At 37.0% G+C, this 27,105-nt stretch overlaps 1 protein-coding gene across 2 annotated transcripts in view; it reads left to right on the top strand.

Annotated features, from left to right (window-relative positions):
* The window catches only part of XRCC4 (X-ray repair cross complementing 4), a 291,571-nt gene extending 265,961 nt beyond the window's left edge, over positions 1–25,610 (top strand). For both annotated transcript variants that reach the window (XM_007977339.3, XM_073014634.1), the window contains one exon: positions 24,986–25,610. In XM_007977339.3, coding sequence (XP_007975530.3) covers positions 24,986–25,097 — 112 coding nt within the window. In that variant the 3' untranslated portion in view covers positions 25,098–25,610. The remainder of the gene's footprint in view (positions 1–24,985) is intronic.
* The last annotated feature ends 1,495 nt before the right edge of the window (positions 25,611–27,105 follow it).

The following is a 27,105-nucleotide window of genomic DNA, read 5'->3' as shown; positions in this document are numbered from 1 at the left end:
ATATGCTACTCTCTTGGTTGTAAGACCTACTTCTTCCTCTGACATTCCTAGGAATAAAAACTTTCAGGAACTATAGTGTTATAGTCAACTGTTATCAATTAGAATTCAATAGACCAGTTACCTTTAGAATATTACCTAGAAGGAGTATATTCAAAGATGTTCATTGAAATGTGGTTTACAATGGGCGTTTACCTTGTTTATGATTTCTGACTATGAATCAATAATCAGTTATATTTTTAAGGTACCTCAGTGTAATGGAATACTATGAAGTTATTAAAAATGATCAGACTATTATGTAGACCTGTAATTACTGACAAAGAAAGATTCACCAACAAATTTTTAAGGGAAAAATGGTATATAAACTCTTTTATAATACAATTACTTTTAAAAATATGTACATATGTACATTATATGTATGTGTGTGCATATATATATATGTTTAAGATAGATACTAAAATATCAACAGGTGAAGTCACAGAGGATTATCTTTATTTTGTCCTCTCTATTTTTCTGAATTTTCTAAAGTTTTTGCAATGCATATGTAGTGATTTATATACCAAAAAATAAATACTTTTTATGGTTACTGGGATCTATAAAGGATTTAGAATTTCTGTGGTATTTGAAATCCTACTCTTCTTAAGAAATGATAAGGGAAATTCATTATTTGTTTTTAACCTAATATTTATTTTAAGTAGTAACTATTTCACCTAAAGAATACTTATTTGATTATGATTCAACACTCAAATCAAATTAAGGAGCTGAGAGAAGATAGAAAATTTAAATTTATAACTTTGGGTGAAACCTAAAAGCTGGACTATTCTCCTCTGTCCTGAAAATACAATAGAACTTTAGACCTAGAATGGACCTTCAAATGCAGAAATGGCCTATTAACCCACCCTACCTAAATTTTAGATATTTGCATTGGGTTTGTTTGGATTAGAAGGGTCTATCATTATTTTAATAAAATTAAAATATAAACAAACTTTTACCTTAAATGTACGGTGATCTGATATAGCAATCAACTCAATTTTTGTTAGGATAAAAATTGCTTACGAAAACAATTATTATTGTTATAATTATTAACAGCTAAGTATTTTTTACAAGTTTTGGGAAATTGTCACATACTACACGTTTAATAGTATTTTATGTGTAACATGAGAATTTTTATGTACATATCTACAAATACAAAAAAGCCTTCTGTAAGAGAAGATGTGTTCCTGTCATTAGATTTAGAACTTCAAATGGATTTTTAATCCTACAAATCAAGCCGGGCGCGGTGGCTCAAGCCTGTAATCCCAGCACTTTGGGAGGCCGAGACGGGCGGATCACGAGGTCAGGAGATCGAGACCATCCTGGCTAACACGGTGAAACCCCGTCTCTACTAAAAAATACAAAAAACTAGCCGGGCGAGGTGGCGGGCGCCTGTAGTCCCAGCTACTCGGGAGGCTGAGGCAGGAGAATGTCGGAAACCCGGGAGGCGGAGCTTGCAGTGAGCTGAGATCCGGGAGGCTGAGGCAGGAGAATGTCGGAAACCCGGGAGGCGGAGCTTGCAGTGAGCTGAGATCCGGCCACAGCACTCCAGCCTGGGCGACAGAACGACGACTCCGTCTCAAAAAAAAAAAAAAAAAAAATTCCTACAAATCAGTACTTTGTACATTCTTCACTGTAGCATATTATAATTAATTGTTTAATATAGTTTTGATCAACTAGATTGTGAGATTTTCAAGGACAGGAGTGTTGTTTATCTTTTCATCTCAGAGGCTAGCACAATGCCTGACATTGAGAAAATACTGGTTGAAGTAAGGAATATTTGAAAAACAGGGTGTTACAATTGAGTTGATTATTATTTAAGTTTTTATAATTGCTACCTCTAATAGCTCTTCTATGTAATAGACTAAGTAGTCTTTATAGAATGGTCTGAAAATATCTGTTATTTATAACTTTTCTGAAAAATTTGTCCTGAGTTTAAGTTTAAAAATAAGCTTTTAAAAAAAAAAAAAAAATGACAATTTCTTAAGTTGCAAATCTCCTCTATGTGGAAAATTACACATAAGCAACCATGGTTCCTGCCTTCTGAACACTTAATATTCTTACAGATGGGTTTTTTCTTTTTTTTTTTAATTATTATACTTTAAGTTCTAGGGTACATGTGCATAACGTGCAGGTTTGTTACATATGTATACTTGTGCCATGTTGGTGTGCTGCACCCATCAACTCATCAGCACGCATCAACTCGTCCTTTACATCAGGTATAAATCCCAATGCAATTCCTCCCCCCTCCCTCCTCCCCCATGATAGTCCCCAGTGTGTGATGTTCCCCTTCCCGAGTCCAAGTGATCTCATTGTTCAGTTCCCACCTATGAGTGAGAACATGCGGTGTTTGGTTTTCTGTTCTTGTGATAGTTTGCTGAGAATGATGGTTTCCAGCTGCATCCATGTCCCTACAAAGGGCACGAACTCATCCTTTTTTATGGCTGCATAGTATTCCATGGTGTATATGTGCCATATTTTCTTAATCCAGTCTGTCACTGATGGACATTTGGGTTGATTCCAAGTCTTTGCTATTGTGAATAGTGCCGCAGTGACCATACGTGTGCATGTGTCTTTATAGCAGCATGATTTATAATCCTTTGGCTATATCCCCAGTAATGGGATGACTGGGTCATATAGTACTTCTAGTTCTAGATCCTTGAGGAATCGCCACACTGTTTTCCATAATGGTTGAACTAGTTTACAATCCCACCAACACTGTAAAAGTGTTCCTATTTCTGCACATCCTCTCCAGCACCTGTTGTTTCCTGACATTTTAATGATTGCCATTCTAACTGGTGTGAGATGGTATCTCATTGTGGTTTTGATTTGCATTTCTCTGATGACCAGTGATGATGAACATTTTTTCATGTGTCTGTTGGCTGTATGCATGTCTTCTTTTGAGAAATGTCTGTTCATATCCTTTGCCCACTTTTCGATGGGGTTGTTTGTTTTTTTCTTGTAAATTTGTTTGAGTTCTTTGTAGGTTCTGGATATTAGCCCTTTGTCAGATGAGTACATTGCAAAACTTTTCTCCCATTCTGTAGGTTGCCCGTTCACTCTGATGGTAGTTTCTTTTGCCGTGCAGAAACTCTTTAGTTTAATGAGATCCCATTTGTCAATTTTGGCTTTTGCTGCCGTTGCTTTTGGTGTTTTAGACATGAAGTCTTTGCCCATGCCTATGTCCTGAATGGTACTACCTAGGTTTTCCTCTAGGGTTTTTATGGTATTAGGTCTAACATTTAAGTCTCTAATCCATCTTGAATTAATTTTCATATAAGGAGTAAGGAAAGGATCCAGTTTCAGCTTTCTACTTATGGCTAGCCAATTTTCCCAGCACCATTTATTAAATAGGGAATCCTTTCCCCATTTCTTGTTTTTGTCAGGTTTGTCAAAGATCAGATGGCTGTAGATGTGTGGTATTATTTCTGAGGACTCGGTTCTGTTCCATTGGTCTATATCTCTGTTTTGGTACTAGTACCATGCTGGTTTGGTTACTGTAGCCTTGTAGTATAGTTTGAAATCAGGTAGCGTGATGCCTCCAACTTTGTTCTTTTGACTTAGGATTGTCTTGGCAATGTGGGGTCTTTTTTGGTTCCATATGAACTTTAAAGCAATTTTTTCCAGTTCTGTGAAGAAAGTCATTGGTAGCTTGATGGGGATGGCATTGAATCTATAAATTACCTTGGGCAGTATGGCCATTTTCACGATATTGATTCTTCCTATCCATGAGCATGGTATGTTCTTCCATTTGTTTGTGTCCTCTTTTATTTCACTGAGCAGTGGTTTGTAGTTCTCCCTGAAGAGGTCCTTTACATCCCTTGTAAGTTGGATTTCTAGGTATTTTATTCTCTTTTAAGCAATTGTGAATGGAAGTTTATCATGATTTGGCTCTCTGTTTGTCTGTTACTGGTGTATAAGAATGCTTGTGATTTTTGCACATTAACTTTGTATCCTGAGACTTTGCTGAAGTTTCTTACCAGCTTAAGGAGATTTTGGGCTGAGATGATGGGGTTTTCTAAATATACAATCATGTCATCTGCAAACAGGGACAATTTGACTTCTTCTTTTCCTAAATGAATACCTTTTATTTCTTTCTCTTGCCTAATGCCCTAGCCAGAACTTCCAACACTATGTTGAATAGGAGTGGTGAGAGAGGGCATCCCTGTCTTGTGCCAGTTTTCAAAGGGAATGCTTCCAGTTTTTTCCCATTCAGTATGATATTGGCTGTGGGTTTGTCATAAATAATTCTTATTATTTTGAGATACATTCCATCAATACTGAATTATTGAGAATTTTTAGCATGAATCGCTGTTGAATTTTGTCAAAGGCCCTTTCTGCATCTGTTGAGATAATCATATGGTTTTTGTCTTTCGTTCTGTTTATATGCTGGATTATGTTTATTGATTTGCGTATATTGAACCAGCCTTGCATCCCAGGGATGAAGCCCACTTGATCATGGTGGATAAGCTTTTTGATGTGCTGCTGGATTCGGTTTACCAGTATTTTATTGAGGATTTTTGCATTGATGTTCATCAGGGATATTGGTCTAAAATTCTCTTTTTTTGTTGTGTCTCTGCCAGGCTTTGGTATCAGGATGATGTTGGCCTCATAAAATGAGTTAGGGAGGATTCCCTCCTTTTCTATTGATTGAAATAGTTTCAGAAGGAATCGTGCCAGCTCCTCTTTGTACCTCTGGTAGAATTCAGCTGTGAATCCACCTGGTCCTGGACTTTTTTTGGTTGGTAGGCTATTAATTATTGCCTCAATTTCAGAGCCTGCTATTCGTCTATTCAGGGATTCAAATTCTTCCTGGTTTAGTCTTGGGAGCGTGTAAGTCTCCAGGAAATTATCCATTTCTTCTAGATTTTCTGGTTTATTTGCGTAGAGGTTTTTATAGTATTCTCTGTTGGTAGTTTGTATTTCTGTGGGGTCGGTGGTGATATCCCCTTTATCATTTTGTATTGCGTCTATTTGATTCTTCTGTTTTCTTCTTTATTAATCTTGCTAGCAGTCTATCAATTTTTTTGATCTTTTCAAAAAACCAACTCCTGGATTCATTGATTTTTTGGAGGGTTTTTTGTGTCTCTATCTCCTTCAGTTCTGCTCTGATCTTAGTTATTTCTTGCCTTCTGCTACCTTTTGAATGTGTTTGCTCTTGCTTCTCTAGTTCTTTTAATTGTGATGTTAGAGTGTCAATTTTAGATCTTTCCAGCTTTCTCTTGTGGGCATTTAGTGCTATAAATTTCCCTCTACACACTGCTTTAAATGTATCTCAGAGATTCTGGTATGTTGTATCTTTGTTCTCATTGGTTTCAAAGAACATCTTTATTTCTGCCTTCATTTCGTTATGTACCCAGTAGTCATTCAGGAGCAGGTTGTTCAGTTTCCATGTAGTTGAGCGGTTTTGATTGAGTTTCTTAGTCCTGAATTCTAGTTTGATTGTACTGTGGTCTGAGAGACACTTTGTTATTATTTCTGTTCTTGTACATTTGCTGAGGAGTGCTTTACTTCCAATTATGTGGTCAATTTTGGAATAAGTGCGATGTGGTGCTGAGAAGAATGTATATTCTGTTGATTTGGGGTGGAGAGTTCTGTACATGTCTATTACGTCCGCTTGGTGCAGAGTTGAGTTCAATTCCTGGATATCCTTGTTAACTTTCTGTCTCATTGATCTGTGTAATGTTAACAGTGGGGTGTTGAAGTCTCCCATTATTATTGTATGGGAGTCTAAGTCTCTTTGTAAGTCTCTAAGGACTTGCTTTATGAATCTGGGTGCTTCTGTATTGGATGCATATATATTTAGGATAGTTAGCTCTTCCTGTTGAATTGATCCCTTTACCATTATGTAATGGTCGTCTTTGTCTCTTTTGATCTTTGTTGGTTTAAAGTCTGCTTTATCACAGACTAGGACTGCAACCCCTGCTTTTTTTTGTTTTCCATTTGCTTGGTAGATCTTCCTCCATCCCTTTATTTTAAGCCTATGTGTGTCTCTGCATGTGAGATCAGTCTCCTGAATAGAGCAGACTGATGGGTCTTGACTCTTTATCCAATTTGCCAGTCTTTGTCTTTTAATTGGACCATTTAGTCCACTTACATTTAAGGTTAATACTGTTATGTGTGAACTTGATCCTGTAATTATGATATTAACTGGTTATTTTGCTCGTTAGTTGATGCTGTTTCTTCCTAGCATCAATGGTCTTTACATTTTGGCATGTTTTTATAATGGCTGGTACCAGTTGTTCCTTTCCATGTTTCGTGCTTCCTTCAGGGTCTCTTGTAAGGCAGGCCTGGTGGTGACAAAATCTCTAAGCATTTGCTTATCTGTAAAGGATTTTATTTCTCCTTCACTTATGAAACTTAGTTTGGCTGATTATGAAATTCTGGGTTGAAAATTCTTTTCTTTAAGAATGTTGAATATGGCCCTCTCTCTTCTGGCTTGTAGAGTTTCTGCCGAGAGATCTGCTGGTAGTCTGATGGGCTTCCCTTTGTGGGTAACCCAACCTTTCTCTCTGGCTGCCCTTAACAGTTTTTCCTTCATTTCAACTTTGGTGAATCTGATAATTACGTGTCTTGGAGTTGCTCTTCTTGAGGAGTATCTTTGTGGTGTTCTCTGTATTTCCTGAATTGAATATTGGCCTGCCTTACTAGGTTGGGGAAGTTTTCCTGGATGATATCCTGAAGAGTGTTTTCCAACTTGGTTCCATTTTCCCCCTCACTTTCAGGCACCCCAATCAGATGTAGATTTGGTCTTTTCACATAATCCCATACTTCTTGAAGTCTTTGTTCATTTCTTTTTCCTCTTTTTTCTTTAGACTTCTCTTCTCACTTCATTTCATTCATTTGATCCTCAATCGCTGATACTCTTTCTTCCAGTTGATCGAGTCGGTTACTGAAGCTTTTGCATTTGTCACGTATTTCTCGTGTCATGGTTTTTATCTCTGTCAGTTCGTTTATGGCCTTCTCTGCATTGATTATTCAAGTTATCCATTCTTCCATTCTTTTTTCAAGATTTTTAGTTTCTTTGCGCTGGGTACATAATTCCTCCTTTAGCTCTGAGAAATTTGATGGACTGAAGCCTTCTCTCAGCTCGTCAAAGTCATTCTCCATCCAGCTTTGATCCGTTGCTGGCAATGAGCTGCGTTCCTCAGTTGAAAATGCAGAAATCACCCGTTTTCTGTGTCACTGGCGCTGGGAGCTGGAGACTGGAGCTGTTCCTATTCAGCCATCTTGCTTCGCCCCCCGGGTTTTTTCAGTTGTTCCTTTTAGTCACTTCCAAATTTCTTTGTTATAGAAGAGTGTTCAGTGATAAAAATAGGAAATATTGAACGTGCTTTTTCTCTTACAATATGACAAATGGGCCTATTTTTATAGAAGGCAGTAAAAGAATATACTTTAGCCATTTAAAACATTAAGATTTAAGTTTTTATCATCTGTAGAAGCCCAATAACATTTTGAAGGGAGTCTTGGAAGTTATGTACATTTTAAGGGAAATTATGACCAGACTGTTGAATTCAGCTGCATGTTTTCTGTGCATGTTTAGAGCCTGTTGGATTTTCATGGTTGTCTTTTGGGGCTGCATGTGAATTTATGTATGACAACTTTCCTCATTCCAGACAACTGTTAGAATTTCTTGGTTTAATGTTTTAATTTCTGTTTTTGCTTTCTGATTTTTGAAATCTGATTTCTTTTTCTTGGTTTGTTATTGATTGTGAGATTGAGGGTAATAATTTCCTATTGATTATGTGGTCACATTTCAGAATAAAGGATGTCTAGAGCTGAAGACTTTATTTCAGCTTTCACTTACTTAAATTATCAAGAAAGAAGTATGATTGCTTGTTTGCTCTGTTTTTTCTCAATAACCAGATATAAGAGGTTTAAATTGACTACATTCATAAACCTTTAATAATCATAATTTAATGAAACATAGGTTAATAGAAAACCCAACTAACTAGTCTCCCAGTAGTTGGGTTCTGAGTGTATGTGTGCTTAGAAGTTGACCAGCATTTGTTAGTGAGACTTTCAGCCATTAGGTTTGAAACACCATTCATTTAACCACAACTCTCTCTTCCCAATCATTCCAGTGGAGTGGGATATAACTAAGCTAATGGTGTTAGTGTAAACTTGTAAGCATTTAAATTTATAAACATCCAAAACAACTTGAAAAATAAACATTTGAAGTTACCTCAGAAAGGAAAGTGAGCCAACTACTGACAGCTATAGTTGTCAGAGATTAAAATTTCATTTCTGAGCCATAAATAAGATTTAAATGTTTTTCTATGTGATAACATTTCTAAAAAGTTTATAATGTTGCCCTCTGATTTAGAATGGATTTTATTTTGTGTAAATTATGTATGAAACTTGCTATAGCTTTTTTCACACTCAACTCTAAGAGAAGGCAAATTACCTTGACGAGGATTTTTGGTAAATTTATTCAACAGAACCTCAGTTCTTTATTACAAGGAACTATTCTTAATTCTGAATGAAACAATTCTAAATTATTGTCCCTGTCCTCAAGTTACTTACAAGATAAGTAATAAAGATGTCCACAATTAAAGTCTATGGTTGACACTCCTTCCATTGAGAGGCAGTTTCAATATGTGTGGGCTTTTTTTTTTTTTTTTTTTTTTTTTTGAGACAGAGTCTGGCTCTGTCGCCCAGGCTGGAGTGCAGTGGCCGGATCTCAGCTCACTGCAAGCTCCGCCTCCCGGGTTTACGCCATTCTCCTGCCTCAGCCTCCGGAGTAGCTGGGACTACAGGCGCCCGCCACCTCGCCCGGCTAGTTTTTTTGTATTTTTTTAGTAGAGACGGGGTTTCACCGTGTTAGCCAGGATGGTCTCGATCTCCTGACCTCGTGATCCGCCCGTCTCGGCCTCCCAAAGTGCTGGGATTACAGGCTTGAGCCACCGCGCCCGGCCTGTGTGGGCTTTTTTGACTCATTTATAAACAGTAGAATACAGGAGAAGTGATGCTGCGTGATTTCCGGAGCCTACATCAGAAAAGGCAACTTTGTGCTTAGAGCCCCAAGTTGTATATGTCAGACTACCTGAGACTTCCCTGTAGCAAGGAAGCCACACCAGTGTACACTCTCCAGTAGCCAGCCCTAGTCTTTGAGGCCTTCCAACCCATCCACCAGATATGAATGAAAGAGCTTTTGGATGGCTCTCAGTCTTGTTTCGACCCCAGCTTTCTAGTATTCTCAGCTAAGACACTGACACCTTAGAGCAGAGACAAGCCATCCACGCTGTGTCCTGGACAAATTGCAGACTCACATTAAACAGAAGCATAACAAAATGGTCTTTATTTTATGCCAGTAAGTTTGGGGTGGTTTATTACACTACTGTGATTACTGGAACAAAGACTTACTTGATTTAGTATATACTATGGGTGAATAGGAGATAATGACCTTCTGTCCTGGAGGAGTCATGGGAAGCCTCACGAAACAATGACATATGAACTTAGAAAGATAATGACCTTCTCTCCCGGAAGAGTTGTGGGAAGCTTCACAGAAACAATGACATATGAACTTGGCTTTGAATGATGAGACTACTAAGAAGTCTACTAAGTAAAGAAGAGTCCTAAAAGTGAGGGAGCTGTGTGGAATAGCCTGGAGGCTAAGAAAGAATAGTGTGTTTGGTGAATGACAAGAAGTTTGGTGTGGAAAGAGCATTAGATAGTTAGAGCCAGAATGGTGGTCAAGAAGCTAGAAGTTGTACAATAATTTTTTTGTTATGCCAAGGAAATTTCAACTGTAGCCTTGTAGGAGTAGAAAATAATAATCAATTTGCCTTGTAGAAAGATAACTAATTATCAACAGTGTGGAAGATAGGCTAAAAGGGAAAGAAGTGAAAGGCAAGGAGAACAGGTGATGACAGATGATTGAGGCTGAGATATGTAGCTTTGTTGTAATAGCAAAATAAGATCAGTTAGATAACAGTGGTTGTTTGAATTGGTAAATTAATTATGTATTGAATTCATATGGTCAAGGCATAATAAAGACTATAGTCCACCCTGCATTTTGTCAAATTAAATCAATGCCTTTATAAAACATTAATTTTATTAAATGTATTAATATTGCTGAATGACATCTAAAAGCTTCCTCCACTATGAAGTTTGGAGAATTATTATTTTTAATCTCATTTTTATATCTTCATTAAGTCATTGATTATAGCGGGACATTTAAAGAAATGAGACCACATTGTATCAGTTAAATTCTCTAATGGAACCATGTGTTATACGCACTCTGTTCCTCAAAATGAACATTAGTTCAGAGTAAAGTCCTGAAAAAATTAGTAATTTGTGTAATTGTAAAGATTTTACAGTCAGAAAATATGTATAGTATGTTTAGTTAATATAGTTATGTGAACATAGCACACAGCTGTGGTCAATGGCGTTCTGTATGGATTTGATTGACTTTTAAATAGCATTTGAAATTACTTCACATATTTTTAGTGTGATAAATAAAAGTTCAGCAGTGACATATAACTTCTTATTGAAATCATAATACCATACATATTAAAGTCTTTTCCAGGGCAAAAAAATGGCTGGATAGGTCTTTCTCCAGTAATTCTGAGCATAGGCTTGTGTTGCCTTATCTACACAGCAAATTGCTACCAATTGTAGAATACAGTGATCTGTTTTAAAAGCCTTCTGCCTCTCTGTACATTTTGGGTTTACTTTACAGTTTGGTTATATTTAAAACATCAATTTAAAAGTTTAATATTTTTAATTCAAAATCAAAAGTAACAGAATTTTATAGATTATTTCCATCTGACTTATTCTAGTGCTGACCCCTTTTTAATATCTTTAAGAAAGAACACCTTCCAGAATTTGAAAAGTCTTGCTTTATAGATTCACTTTTCATTCACACATAAGTCTTCTTTAAAAATTCAAGCTGCAAAAGTAACACAAGAAGAGAAAACTAAACACCATATGTTCTCACTCATAAGTGGGAGTTGAACAATGGGAACACATGGACACAAGGAGGGGGAACATCACACACCAGGGCCTGTCAGGAGATGGGGGGGTTGGGGGGTGTATAGCATTAGGAGATATACCTAATGTAAATGACTAGCTGATGGGTGCAGCAAACCACCATGGCACCTGTATACCTATGTAACAAACCTGCACATTCTACACATGTAACCCAGAACTTAAAGTATAATTAAAAAAAAAAAAAAATTCAAGCTGCAGAATTGTCCTTAGTCAACTATTTCATGGAAAGCCCAGAGAAATATTCAGCAGAGCATTAAACCAAATATGAAGCCCTTCTAAGCTCGTGGCCCTGTGTGATGTACAGCACTGGTCACATTCCCATGATGGTTCTTTAACAGCCAGGCTTGCTCTTTAGAACCGTTGGAGTGAAACACAGCATTCTGTTTTGTTATCCCCCAGACAAGGGCTACTGTAAGTTTGTATTTAAGGGAATTCAGAAGTTCAGCATTGCTTCTGCCTTGGATTGATTGTTTGCTCAGTTTAAATCCCATGTTTCTAGCTCAGTCTCTGACTCACAATAGACACTCAATAAATAGTGGATGGGTAAGTGATAGATGATCGTGGTTGCCAGCCTATCAATGATGCTAGTTCAGTTATCTCTCGATAAGACCCAGTGGCCGTTTCTTTGAGCTCTAGATAATATTACACTGACCTTGCAGATCCCTCTTCCAACCAGCTTGGGGGATTTCTTTTAACTCGGGGCCCCTGCTCTTGCTGGACCTCTTTCTCTACTCAGTTTTCCTGAAATCTATTTAATTCAGCAGATTGGAATAATAATTAAACCCTAATAACAAAGTTAAGACTAGAGTGGTAGGCAGAATAGTACATCACCCACCCTTTTCCCCCCGAGATGTCTACGTCTTAATTCCTGGAACCTGAGAGTATGTTAGACCACGTAGCAATGGGAAATTAAGGCTACAGATGGAAATAAGGTTGAAAATCAGCAGACCTTAAAAACAGTGAAATTATCCTGGATTATCCAGTTAGGCCCAATATAATCACAAAGGACCTTAAGTAGAAAAGAGTGGCAGAAGAAGAAAGTCAGGGGAAGAGATAAGACTAAGCAAGCAAAGTCAGAATGATGTGTAGTGAGAAGGAGTCCACCTGCCATTGCTGGCTTTGAAGACCGAGGAAGGGAGTGGCCTCTACAAGCTAAAACACACATACACACACACAGAAACAGCTTCTCCACTGGTGCCTCCAGAGAAGTACACAGCTCTGCCAACTTCTTGACTTTTGATCAGTGAGATCTGTCAGACTTCTGACCTCCAGAACTGTAAGATGATATATTGGCATTGTTCTAAGGCATTACGTTATGGTAATTCCTGTTGCATCAGCCATAGGAAACAAAGACCACTTATTCCACGCTATGGTGAAACTACCACCCTTGGTCCCAGTTTAGAAATCACTATCCTCCATGGCTGGTATTATTGTCTACCCCTTCTCTTGATAGCTAAAAGTAGAGTTCTGTCTTCTTTTTTGTGTATTTCTGTTTTCCTTCAGTTTATGGTTTCAGACTAATGGATGTTGTTTTCTCAGCAAGGAAGGTAATACAGCCTATTCCAGAAGACACTAGTTTCTTGGGATGTTAATGGTGAAGAGATTGTGAGATTGTGAGAAAAGAGGCTTCTGCCACCAAATTCATTTGGAAAACCTAGGTTAAACAAAGTTCTTTTCTCTTAAAGCACTTACAAAAATATAATGTATATATAAAGTTAAAAAAAAAAAAAACCAACAGTTTAAGAGAATATTCAGCAAAGGTATCCCTCTCAGCTAAAATTCCTCTCAGCAGCTACCATTTACCTGTGTATCCTCCCATAGCTATTCTAGACACTTGAGCACATACACACATATATACATGCACATTTGGTATAACGTATATACACACACATTCTGGTTTTATGTATATACTCTTCTACACGTTGCTTTTGTTCTTCCTAATTAACAGATTTCCCAATTAACAGAAATTTTAGTGTATAATATGTGTATGAAACACTAAGAGAACTTAGTAGATGAAAACATTTTCTGAACATTTTGGACCACATATTTTTTTAGAGAATATCTTACAGAACTACTTTTTGAGACACACTGCACACAACCAAGCTGCCTTCCTCAGAAGAAAAAAACATCCTCTGGAGTAGAAAATAAGAGTTAGTGATGACTCCCCAAACCCATTAGAATGGCCTAATGTAAAGGGTATGGATTTTGGATTTTAACGTAGGCTAAAATCCTGGCTCCATTACTGACTTGACTGCCTGCTCACCCATGCTTACTGGCTGCGTGGTTTCGGGTACATTGCAGGCCGGGCGTGGTGGCTCACGCCTGTAATCCCAGCACTTTGGGAGGCTGAGACGGGCGGATCACGAGGTCAGGAGATCGAGACCATCCCTGGCTAACATGGTGAAACCCCGTCTCTACTAAAAATACAAAAAAAAAATTAGCCGGGCATGGTGGCGGGCGCCTGTAGTCCCAGCTACTGGGGAGGCTGAGGCAGGAGAATTGCAGTGAACCGAGATGCAAAGAGCCAGGAGGTGGAGCTTGCAGTGAGCCGAGATGGCGCCACTGCACTCCAGCCTGGGCGACAGAGCAAGACTCCGTCTCAAAAAAAAAAAACATTGCTTAACTTTATTGAGCCTTCTTATTAATACGCTCTCATGTATTCAATTATTTGTTATTTGGTTAATACATGCAATCAGTGAAACTTTTATGTGCTAACTATTGTTCCAAGTCAAATAAAGCAGAATCCCCCTAACTGGAGAGGCTTCTAGGCTAGTGAGGGAAGTTTCATTTGTAGCACAGCAAGCGGCAGTAAGCTCACAGATCACCTGGCTTGTCTTAAAGAAGTAACTTTCCACCAGCGTGACAATTTTCCACTTTTATAGGCATAGATCAACAGTAGCAAATGTCACCTATATGATTTCAAAACTTGGAATTTATGCAGGACATTTCAAGTATTGATTTTTTTAAGTGTCTTTGTACTTTGGTATTGTTTAATGAATTACCAGAACAATTTTGTTTATCTGAATAAAGTACAGCAAGAGTGACAAAATCTTTAGTCATTATGAAATTATGAAATTTCTCTGTAAGTGACTTGCATCCTTGTAGATTCTGGGTATGTTCATCTTAGTGGTTGACTTTAAAATCTGAATTCTCCAGAACTAGATAATCTTATTTTCAAATCTATAATATATGTGTATTTTACAGGAAAATTTTAGAATTCTCATCCTTTCCCAATATCTATAAAGCATGTCAATTCATTTTAACATTAAGTGTATTCACTCTTTATTATTCTGTTCATTCTATTTCCATTTTCTTCCTGCTCTTGATGAATTTAAACAAATTCTTATTCATTAGAAAAGTCTTATTCATTAGAAAAAGATATCTTTAGGAATCTAACTGAAAATAACAAATGCAATTTCTTTTATTTGCCATTTTGTCTGCCAGAAAGTTTCAGCTTCTCTTTATTTTCTAGGCCAACGAAATGACGTGTAGGCTTAGTGAATTCCAGGCAATGTTCAGCACTGGTTTTACTGAATCTGGATGACTTCAGTCTGTTAATTTATTTAGGAGATGGTTTTGGTTTTTATAAGGTCAACTAGAAATTTGTAGGCTACTTTTCCCACTTATTCTAAGATCAATTTTTTTTTAATACTAACATTTAAAATTTGAAAATACAGTGGTAACTTTGGTGATGTCAAATCTTTAAGCACATTATTTAAAACTTTTCCATTTAAGAGGTGTTTCCATAATTGAGTTTATTTCATAATGGGAATTCTGTTAAGGTCAATCTGATAGCTGCTTATTTATTTAATAGCAGCAAGTACCTGATATTTTGATTTGGCTGGTTTTTAAGGTCATTTCGATTAAAGTTTCATTTGATATGTTCTAAAAACAAACCGTAAAATATTTGGCTTTTTTTTTTTTTTTTTAACCAAATGATGTGTGCCCCAGCCAGTGCTTAGGATGGATTCTCAATTTCTTTACTGCCCTTACCTTACCTCTCATCTTCATCCCCCTCCCCATATCTGAGCTTTTCCCTAGTCCTCATCGGTGATGAGGAGGATGGATGCCAGGGAAGTTTGTGATAAAACAAAGATGTATATACTTTTGTTATTTTAACATGAGTAAAACAGCTGCCTCAGAATGTCCTGCCATGGTGGATAGGCAGGAATTGACCATTTGCTGGATTTTTGCCGTGACTGCTGCAGTCCAAGAATTTGAGACTTCATTCTCCCCAAAAGAAAACATTGCCTGTTCTTCTTGTCTGTAATAAATCATGAACATAGCAGCATTCTTCCAGGCTATTCTTCTCAACTCCAGATAATTTAGAGTGGGTGAGACTCATTAGCCTGAAGTGTATTTACAGATTTGTCAGTCAGAGTTGTATAGAGAGCCAGTGTTTGGGTGGCAAGTGGAAACAGCACAAGCCATGGGCACACAAAGTCAACTTGGCCCTTGGCGTCTGTGACAACACTCCTCCCTGGTTTTACTCATTTTTAGAGCCATTCCTTTTTTGACTCATTTCTTTCTCTAGCTGTCTGTCCCTACAATTTTAATATTCTCCACTATTTCTTACTAAACCTTTTCTCTCTGATGGTCTCTTCTCTGGGTGATCATTTCAACTCACCCAGTTGCCTTTTAGCAATGACTGCTGTCTTGGTGCATCTAGTCCAGACATCTCTCCTGAGTCCTATACCCGTGTATTTGTTAACCTATTCAACATATATCTGCATTTGAATATCCTTTGGGCACTTCAAACTCACCTGTTATGTCTAAAACTGAAGTCTTTATGCCTAATCCTAAACCTTCTCCTCTTCTGTGTCACCATCTTCACAATAGTCAAAGCTACAAAATCTAGAATTCTGAGAATATTGTCACGGAAGAGAAATAATAAGATCCAGAACCATTCTCTCATGAAATAGCAGATCAGATCCCAAAGTATTATGTATGTGCATACAAAGATACACTGACACAAATCACACACACACACACACACATACACACTCTGTTGTTCAAAGAGTAATATTGCATAGTTTTGCATGGTTTTGAAATTTAAATAAATATAATCATTTATTTAAATGTATATATATATATTTTTTAAGAGATGGGGTCCCACTCTATCACCCAGGCTGGCATGCAATGGCATGATCATAGTTCACTGCATCCTCAAACTCCTGGGCTCAAGGGATCCTCCTGCTTCAGCCTCTTGAGTAGCTAGCACTCCAGATGTGTACCACCACACACAGCTAATTTATTTTTTACTTTTTTTTTTTTCTAGAGATGGAGTCTCACTGTCTTGCCCAGTAGTATGGTCTCATACTTCTCATACTACTAGGCTCAAACGATCCTCCCGCCTCAGCCTCCCAAAGTGTTAGGATACAAGTGTGAGCCTTGCTCTTTTGCTCAACATTATGCTTAAGATTCATATATGTGTATAACTGTATAATCTCGTCCATTATATGAAAATTTAATAATTAATTCCCCTATTTTCCTGTGGCGAGACATTTGGGCAGTTCTTGTTTTTCACTGTTGTAAACAGTGCATCTATGATTGGGTACATATCTCCTGATACACCCAATGTTTCTCAAGGGAACGTACCTATGAGTGGAATTCCTAAGTTATAGGAATATACCTTCATATACCTTGACAGTTATTGCCAAATTGTTTTATAAAATGGTTTCAAACATTTGTTCTCCTACCAGCAATAATTTATCTAGTTATTCCACATCCTCCAAAATCTTTGATATTATTGTACATTTTAATTTTTGCTTATCTGGCGTAAACTATTTCACATTGGCTTTAATTTGCATTTTCTTGGTCACTAATGAAGTTGAGCTTATTATCATATGCTTATTTACCTCCATTATTCCCCTTTTTGGAAGTTCCTATAGTCTTTGGCATATGTTTTGGTTTTTAAAAAATCATTAATAGGAGTTCTTTGGATATTCTTTGTTACTAGCATATGTTGCAGTATCTCCTCACAGTTTGTGTCTTGTCATTTCATTCTCTTTAAGGTATCTATTGATAAACAGAAGTACTTACTTCAAATGCAATTCAGTGTATCAATCTTTATCTTAATGGTTTTCGATTTCTGCCTTGAACAAACTTTCTTATTTCAAAGTAATAAAGACATTCCCCTGTATTTTCTTCTAAAAGCTTTAAAGCTTTGCCTTTCTCACTTAAGTGTTTAATTCACCTGGAATCATACTTGTTTGACTTTTGACACAAAAAATTTGAATTCTATGTGTGTTGTATAGGTAGAGATACAGTTAGGCCTCAAAAAATTAGTTATTTTACCTAAAATAACAATTTATTTTTTAAATTTAGATCATTGTTTGTGTCAAAGTCGAACAAGCATGATTCTTCAAGTGTTATGGTGCCATCAATCACTATTCATTTTCCTGGATCTCTCTGTTTGCTCAGGTTGACACTATGACGTATTTCAGAAATACTACTCTCAGAATATATAAGTCACTCTAAACAATACTAATGCTTCTCGTTTGAGTAGGAAGGGATTGCTGTTCCAGCCATAGTGATACCATTTTAAACTTGGCTGAGAAAATGTCTTTACAAAATGAGACAAATATCATTTTAAAGATGTTATTAATTTAACTCCTATAAAGTTAAAAGAGAAGTCAATCATTTATTCTAATATTTTTAGAGAAACTTTCCCTTGATGAGACTTTGTTTTTAATAAATCTAGCTTTTGATGTACAGTGTTCATTGTTAGTTAGATGATGTAGTGCAATTTTGATTCAAGTTGTAGTTTGTGTATGTGTGTGTCTGCGTGTGTGTGTTTTAACTCAGTATGAAATTCAACTAATAGAACATAGGAATCTCTGCAACTATATTATTGAGAATATACACCACCTTTTAGTGAGAGTGTCATCTGGAGAAGTTTCATTATATTCTCTTTATTTGAAAAAAGACTTAGGCTTTAGCCTGTAACTTTAGTTTCTTATTCTATCATTAATCTTTCCTCTTTAATTCACATTAATCATTTATTCCACAAATATTTCTTGAGAGCATGTATTTTGCAAAGTAGTCTATGCTGAACTATTCAAGCATAACAAATTCAGATTCAGGAACTGAAAGAGCTCTAAGATCATTTATAATAACCTCAACCTTCCACAAATGAAGAAACTGGGGTCCAGCAGTGACCTGACCAGAATTTCTATTGAGATTCAGAATATCTAGTTTCAGAATATCCCCCCTCGAACCACTTTGCCCACAGAAAACTATCCGAACATATACCTGAATGTTAAATATTAATATATTTATAGAGATGCCTAAAGCGATGTCACTCTTTATGAACAAATTATGTTATTTAGTTGTTACTGTCAAGCTATTTATAACATTGTTAAGATAAAAAGACACATTTGAAAAAATTAGATAAAGTAAATGTTTAACTGAAAGCTTTCTGAGAGCAGGAGTAACACGTTTGTTCTATTTTCCTAACACAGTGAGCTGTTCATAGTGTATAATCAACAAGTACAGTATTGATTAAATAAATAAAACTATATATTGAAATATAAGATACAGATATTAGGTACTGTAAATGACCAGAGGAAATAAAAATTATGAATATGAAATGAAATAGGAATATGAAAATAAAGTAAGTCTTTATGAAAGGTTTAGAATTTAAACAGAGCCATAACTAATGGCTATAATTTCATTAGGAACACCCAAGTTTCTAATTATTTGTTTCTCTCACTTTATATTAAAACTTTAGATACAGGTTCTCTGAGTTGTTTTTTTCAAATTATACCTCTAACCATGATTCCTTAGAACAAGCATGTTCATGAAAAAAATATATAAAAATGCTAAGGTATATGTATAAGGATACTAATTGTTGTCTTGTTTATAAGGGCATTTAAATATTGAACCAACCCAAACCTCTATCAGTGAACTAATGGTTAGTATATCAAAATTAAAATTAATGATGAATGTGGATCTAAATTTTTCAGCATACAAATACATCTCTAATGTATTATAGAGTAAAAATATCAAGCTGCAAAACTATAAATGTATAGAATGATCACATTTTTATAAAAAAAAAAAAAGGCTGTGAAAATACAAGTAATGCAAAATAAGATAGTAGACATTTGTATTCGTCTTTTCTCACACTGCTATAAAGACATGTCTGACACTGGGTAATTTATAAAGAAAGAGGTTTAATTGACTCACAGTTCTGTAGGCTTCACAGGCTTCTGCTGCTGGGGAGGCCTCAGGAAACATACAATCATGATGGAAGGCAAAAGGGAAGCAGACATATCTTCACATGACTGGCAGGAGAGAGAGAGCAAAAGGGGAAGTGCTGCACACTTTTAAACAATGAGATCTCATGAGAACTCACACACTATCACGAGAACAGCAAGGGGGATATCTACCCCCATGATCCAGTCGTTTCCCACCAGGCCCCTACTCCAACATTGGGGATTACAATTCAACATGAGATTTGGGTGCAGACACAAAGCCAGACCACATCATGCCATCCCCAGCCCCTCCCACATCCCCTTCTCACATTTCAAAACACGATCATGCCTTGCCAACAGTCCACCAAAATCTTAACTCATTGCAGTGTTAGCTCAAATGTTCAAGTCCAAGGTCTCATGTGAGATAAGGCAAGTCTCTTCAACCTATGAGCCTGTAAAATCGAAACCAAGCTACTTTCCTCCAAGATACAATGGGATACAAGCATTGGGTAAGTGCTTCTATTCTAAGTGGGAGAAATTGGCCAAAACAAAGGGGCTACAGGCCCCATGCAAGTTCAAAAACCAGCATGGTAGTCATTAAATCTAAAAGCTCCCAGATAATCTCCTTTGACTCCATGTCTCACATCCAGGGCACAGTGATGCAAGGGGTAGACTCCCAGGTCCTTGGGAAACTCTGCCCCTGTGGCTCTCCAGGGTAGAGCCCCCATGCCTGCTTTCATAGGCTAGTGTTGAGTGCCTGCAACTTTTCCAGATGCATGGCACAAGCTGATGATGGATCTACCATTCTGTGGTCTGGAGGACAATAGCTGTCTTCTTACAGTTCCATTAGGCAGTGTCTCTTTGGGGACTCCAACTACACATTTTCCATCCACACTGCCCTAGTAGAGCTTCTCCATGAGGACTGTACCCCTGCAGCAGACTTCTGCCTGGACATCCAGGCATTTCCATATATCCTCTGAAACCTACGTGGAGGCTCCCAAGCCTCAGCTCGTGCACTTTACACATCTGCAGGCTTACCACCACATGGAAGACACCAAGGCTTGAGACTTGCCCCCTCTAAAGCAATGGCCTGAGCTGCATTTTAGCCCCTTTTAGCAACAGCTGGAGCAGGAGCAGCCACAATGCGGGGTGCCATGTCCCAAGGCTGCACAGAGTAACAGGGCCCTTGGGCTGGCCCACATAACAAGTCTACCCTCCTAGGCCTCCTGGCCTGTGATGGGAGGGGCTGCCATGGAGATCTCTGAAATGCCTTGGAGGCACTGTCTTGGTTAGTAACATTTGGCTCCTGTTTACTTGTGCAAATTTCTGCAGCCTTGAATTCCTCCCCAGAAAATGGGTTTTTCTTTTCTACCACATGGCAAGGCTGCAAAATTTTCACTTTTATTCTGCTTTCCTTTTAAATATAAGTTCCAGGTCATTTATTTGTTCATGCAGATGAGAGTAGGCTTTTAGAAGCAGCCAGGCCACACCTTGAATGCTTTGCTGCTTAGAAATTTCTTCCACCAGCAACCCTAAATCATCTTCTCAAGTTCAAAGTACAACAAATCCCTAGACCAGGGGCACAATGAAATGGTCTTTGCTAAAGCATAGCAAGAGTGACCTTTACTCCAGTTCTCGATAACTTCCTTATCTCCATCTGAGACCACCTCAGCCTGGACTTCATTGTCCATATCACCATCAGCATTTTGGTCACAACAATTTAACAAGTCTCTAGGATGTTCCAAACTTTCCCTCATCTTCCTTTCTTTTTCTGACCCCTCCAAACTTTTCCAACCTCTGCTTATTACCCAGTTCCAAAGTTGCTTCTATATTTTCACATACCTTTATAGCAATGCCCCACTTCTCTGGTTACACACATACTATCACAAGAATAGCAAGGGAGAAGTCCACCCCATGATCCAATCACCTCCCAACAGGCCCCTCCTCCAACATTGAGTTCAAAAAGAGATTCAGGTGGGGACACAACCAAACCATATCAACATTTTTGTGTTCTTTTTTATGCTTTTCAGAATTTACAAAATGTCTAACAATAAACATTTATTACCTGTAAAAATAATAAAACTGTTTTAAGAGTTGTGGAGAGAGTTCTAAATTTACTCTATTGACTCGCCATGGATATAAAAACTCAATGATCTCCATTCAGGACAACTTTTACTGAGTACCTGTTATGACTAGGCACTGTGAACAGGAGTCAAAATCTATTTCTTAGCTCCTCATGACCTCAGAAGGAATTGTAAATTGTAAGTGAAGCACCAGGAATCTATTTATCCTTCAGTCTGGTCACTTCAGAATGGTCCTTTGGTCATATGGTGATTTTTTTAAAAACAAAATTGATAGATCTCTGTGTTCTGGTGCACAGTATCTAAACAATGAGCACAGTTATGGAGATCTTTCCATGTCTGACTTTTTAAATATGATTTCAGCTTTTATTTTAGATACAGGGGGTACATGTGCAGGTTTATTATAGGGGTATGTTGCATGATGCTGAGGTTTAGGATAGGGATGTCATCACCCAGGTATTGAGCATAATCCCCAATAGGTAGTTTTTGAGCCCATGACCCCTCCCTAATCCCCAGTGTCTGTTGTTTCCGTCTTTATGCCCATGTATATCCAAATGTTTAGCTCTCACTTGTAAGTGAAAACACAGGTATTTGGTTTTCTGTTCCTGCATTAATTTGCTCTGGATTATGGTCTCCAGCTGCATCCATGTTGCTACAAAGGACATTGCTTCATTCTTTTTGGTGGCTGTGTAGTATTCCATAGTGTATATGTACTATATTTTCTTTACTCAGTCCACCAATGATGGCCACCTAAGTTGATTCCATGTATTTGCTGTTGTGAGTAGTGCTGCAATGAACATGCCAGTGCATGTGTCTTTTTGGTAGAAAACGTTGGGTTTTTTGGGAGGAATATGCCCAGTAACAGGATTGCTGGATTGGATGGTAGTTGTGTTTTAAGTTCTTTGACAAATCTCCAAAGTACTTTCCACTGTGGCTGAAGTAATTTACATTCCCACCAACAGTGTATAAGTGTCCCCTTTTCTCTGCAGCCTCTCCCGCATATATTATTATTTGACTTTTTAGTAACAGGCATTCTGATCGGTGTTAGATGGTATCTCCTTGTGGTTTTGGAGTAGTGATGTGTGGCATTTTTTTCATATGTTTGTTGGCTGCTTGTGTGTCTTCTTTTGAGAAGCGTCTGTTCGTGTCCTTTGCCCATTTATTAATGGGTCGATTTGCTTTTTGCTTGTTGATTTAAGTTCCATATAGATTCCGGATATTTGACCTTTGACAGATGCATATTTTGAGAATATTTTCTCCTATTCTGTAGGCTATTTACTTTGTTGATAGTTTCTTTTGCTGTGTAGAAACTCTTCAGTTTAATTAGGTCCTGCTTGTCAATTTTTGTTTTTGTTGCAGTTGTTTTTGGGGACTTAGCCAAAAATTCTTTGCCAATGCCAATGTTGAGAAGGATATTTCCTAGGTTTTCTTCTAAGTTTTTTATAGTTTGAAATCTTACATTTAAATTTTTAATCCATCTCGAGTTAATGTTTATATATGTTGAAAAGTAGGGCGATATGGTTTGGACTTGTGTCCCCACCCAAATCTTGTGTCTAATTGTAATTCTCAATCTTGAAGAAGGGGCCTGGTGGTAGGTGATTGGATCCTGAAGACAGATTCCCCCCTTGCCATTCTCATGATAGTGAGTGAGTTCTCATGAGATCTGGTTGTTTAGAAGTTTGTGGCATCTTCCCCCCGGCTTCCTCCTTCTCCAGCCGTGTAAGACGGGCCTGCTTCCCTTTCACCTTCTACCATGAGGCTTCTCAGCCATGTTTCCTGTACAGCCTGTGGAACTGTGGCCAATTAAACCTCTTTTCTTTATAAATTACCCAGTCTCAGGTAGTTCTTTATAGGAATACAAGAATGGACTAATACATAGGGGCACACTTTCAATCTTCTGCAAATGGCTAGCCACTTTGCCGTGCACCATTTATTGTATCTGCCTTGCTTATTTTTCCATTTCTTACTTTTAATTGAGATAGTTCAGTTATCTCTTTTGCCTGGGAGGAGTACAAGCAACTCTAAGACATTTGGCCAGAGAAAAGTGTTTAATGTGTTTTGAGTTGACAAAGAAAACGTATACCTGTAATAATTATACTTTTATCCCATACTGTATCATTTTCTGCTCCTTTGGAATATATTTTTAGATATTTAATTACATGTTACAATAATTATGCCTGTATTTATTGTTAATTTTAACAATCCCAGAGGGTAGTACTTGTCATCTTGAATGCATTAATGCCTAGCACCTTGGCACTCCTGTGATGATAATATTGTCTGAAATTGGCTTGCTCAGAATAAGACAGAACATGTCCCAGGTCTAGTGGCAGCCAACCATAGTTAATTGTCTCTAATCATGATGCCAAGGAGAACTCGTTTCTAATAATCTGTGCAACCAGGTAAGGGTGCAAGCTTTTGAAAATACTCATCATCTAAACATACTTGATATGTGGGGGTTTTCAATAGTTATTCTTCTCTGCTGTTATCGGAAACTCGTATGTAGTTTATGCAGTATTAGCAGCTAATAATAATAGTTTCCAAATATTTTGTGGGAATTTATAAGCATTTTCATTTACATCAACTCATTTCATCTTTAGACCACCTCTAGAAAAGTACTAATATCTCAGTTTTACAGTGGAGAGAATAGAAGCCCAGTTAGTTTAAATGACTTGCCTAAATTTACATAGCTAATATGAAATAGACCTAGGTTCAAACTTGTTTTTCCTGACTTCAAGTTCCATGCTTTCTCAGCTATACCAAGGTGCTGTAACTCTACCACGGCCTTCAAAGTTGGAAATAGAGGGGTATTACCAAGTGTTACTGGGTTAGCTCAACCTAATCATAATCACCCCGGAAGCCACCTCTAATTGATAATATTAAGCATACTTTATTTAGGTTCCACAGAGAACCACTGACAAAGTTTCTACAAGGATATTAACAGACACTCCAAAGCTTTACTTCTGATTGAGCTCTATTATTCTCCAGCACAGTCTTTCTATGACCAATTAATAGTGATCATGGCAGTCAGCCTGTTATCTTAGGGTTCAAAGAAAATATCTACATAAGTATAGCACTCAGTCCATTGAAATAGTGACTACAATACTGAACCTGAGTAAAATTTAGTTCACTAATTGAAGATATGCAGATTCGATAAATGAATATGGGCCAACATTTCATCAACAACTGCTATAAATGTGAAAAATCATTATTTTTCATATATACACATAGTCATCCGACCCACTAAAGGTAGTTCATGGGATTAAAACTTTCTGCTGGTAAGAGATTAAAATGCACGTTAATCGGTAGAATTTAAGAAAGCCAGAGTAAAATGTAAATTGTGATGAAATCATTAAAGGAGTAACTTGAAAAACCTTCTATATCGTGGCATAAAAGTGATTATAGCATAGAGGATAGAATATTTTATTTCTTGACCTCAATTATGAGTATTGTTATAGGTTTTTGAATTTTCCTGGGGTCAGAATAGAGACAGATTAATTCTAAAGCAGTTAGAGAAATTAGTCTCTTCATCTCTTTCCTTACAGTTAACAGCATAGAGAAGTAAATCTCGAAACCAATTTTGAAAGGATTTGACTGTCATTTCACTTATGTGTCTCTTCATTTTCTTTTACTCTATAACAGAAGTTTTTAAAAATAAAACTATTTTGATTTTCTTTTCAACTCTAGGCCTGATTCTTCACTACCTGAGACATCGAAAAAGGAGCACATCTCAGCTGAAAACATGTCTTTAGAAACTCTGAGAAATAGCAGCCCAGAAGACCTCTTTGATGAGATTTAACAGTCTCAAAAAACACTTTGATGTTCACTAGACTATGTTTTCTATTCATTTCTTTAAAATGAAAAGGCAGAATTTCAAGTTAGCAGCTATTACTGTACCTTACAATTTAATTACATACACACTGAATTGAAACCATTGTGCAAAATGAATTACACATGTATACGAAGATAGTATTTGATGATGACACTGGCACATTATTCTAAACTATTCATTCGGCCTGCCTATAATTACCCAAAATTTCAGACTTTTTGTTGCAAAGGACACATTTATCATATTCATTCACACATATTATATGTGATAGCTATCTAACACCCTGTCTAGGAAGATTTTGAAAACAGGACAAAGAAAACATCCTTTTAAAATGTCTTCAGCCTTTTTTGAATAGATATATTAAAACATATTCTGAACACTGATGTTTGAGCATTTTAATTTGTGTGATGATGTATAAAATATAATTTTAGTTTGTACATAAACATTCTGAAAATCTGATAATAAAATTTTTGGTACATTCAAGGTTTTGTGTTCTTAATAAAATGTGTTATTTAAGTTAACTTTTATTATAGTAAGTAATGGGTTTTTAGAAACTGCTCATTAATGTAAATGTAACCCCCTTTGTGGCAAAAAAAAAAAAAAAAAGCATATTTTTCAGGGATTATTGATAAAAGATTTATCTTACACATACACGGGCCCTTCTTGAAGACAAGGACCTTGTCATAGCTATTTGCAATAACATCCGGCACTATTGTCTTTGTGATCACTGTTTCTGCTTCTTAACCTTTCATTCTGTCTTCACTTCTTACCTGTTTAATATCCATTCCTTCCATGTTACTCAAAGTTAACAATATCAGAGTTAACCATGACCACCATGTTGCTAAATCCAGTGACTGGCCCATTCTTAGTCCTCATGTTATTAAGCCTGTCAGCACATTTTATATAGTTGATTGCTTCTCCTCAGTAAACATTTTCTTCACTTGACTTTTGCTATAGCATATGCTCTTTGTATTCCTCTTTCTTTCCAGTCACTAATTTTTTAGACCTTTTGGCTGATTCCTTCTCCTTTGCCCAACAGTTAAATGTTTGAATGCCCTGGGTTTAATTTTCAGCCCTCTTCTCTTCATTACCTACATTGTCACCCTAGGTTATTCTAGGTCATTTGTGGTTTTGAATGCCATCTATCTGCCGATATCTCCAAAATTAGCATAGTTTTCTTTGTAGTCAAATTTTATATATACATGCATATATATGGATATACATGTGTGTATGTATAATTTAACTTGTCACAAAAGGAGTTTCTTAAGATTTCTTAAAAATTGTTTGTATTAAATCTTGATACATCTTGGCATCTTTTTTTAAATACAGACGAGTACAGTTATCTACTTTTACCTTTCTTTAGATGTTTTAGCACATCCAAAGCAGAAATTTGATTATCCTGACCATCATTTCTTCTGCTGTCTTACATTTGGGAAATTTCACTACCACATACGCAGTTCCTTGAAGCTAAAAACCCAGGAATCCTCCTTGGTGTCTCTGCTTTCTTCTCCTTGCACATCCTGTTATTTTTACTTCCAAAATACAAATTGACTCTCCCTCTCTGTCTCTCTACTACAGCTACACTGCTTCCTCACTGGTCTCGCTGCTTAATTTTCTGTTCTCCTACAATGAAACCAAACTGAATTTTTAAATCTTAGATAAGATTATTTTCCTACCTGGATTAAAACCTACCAATAATAAACCATTGCCCTTTGAAAAAAGTCTGGACCTGTATCATGGCCTACAAAGTTTGATATGATGGCACCCCTGCTTATCTCTCCAACCTGATTTCCCACCCCTCTCTCTTTACTCCCCTTGCCCCTTGAATAGGCCAGAGCTCAGAACCATTGTATTGCTAATCTGTCTGCCTAGAATGCTCATCTTCACATGGTTGGTTTCTTTATCTTTCAGATTTAGAACCAAATGTCATCTCCTCAGATTTCCCCGAAATACCCTTTTTAGGGTTGTCCACCTTCCC

The sequence above is a fragment of the Chlorocebus sabaeus genome, chromosome 4 (assembly GCF_047675955.1).
Source record: "Chlorocebus sabaeus isolate Y175 chromosome 4, mChlSab1.0.hap1, whole genome shotgun sequence".
Lineage (NCBI taxonomy): Eukaryota > Metazoa > Chordata > Mammalia > Primates > Cercopithecidae > Chlorocebus > Chlorocebus sabaeus.
Note: the sequence above shows the minus strand (reverse complement) of the source record. Positions and strands in the feature narration are given on the sequence as shown.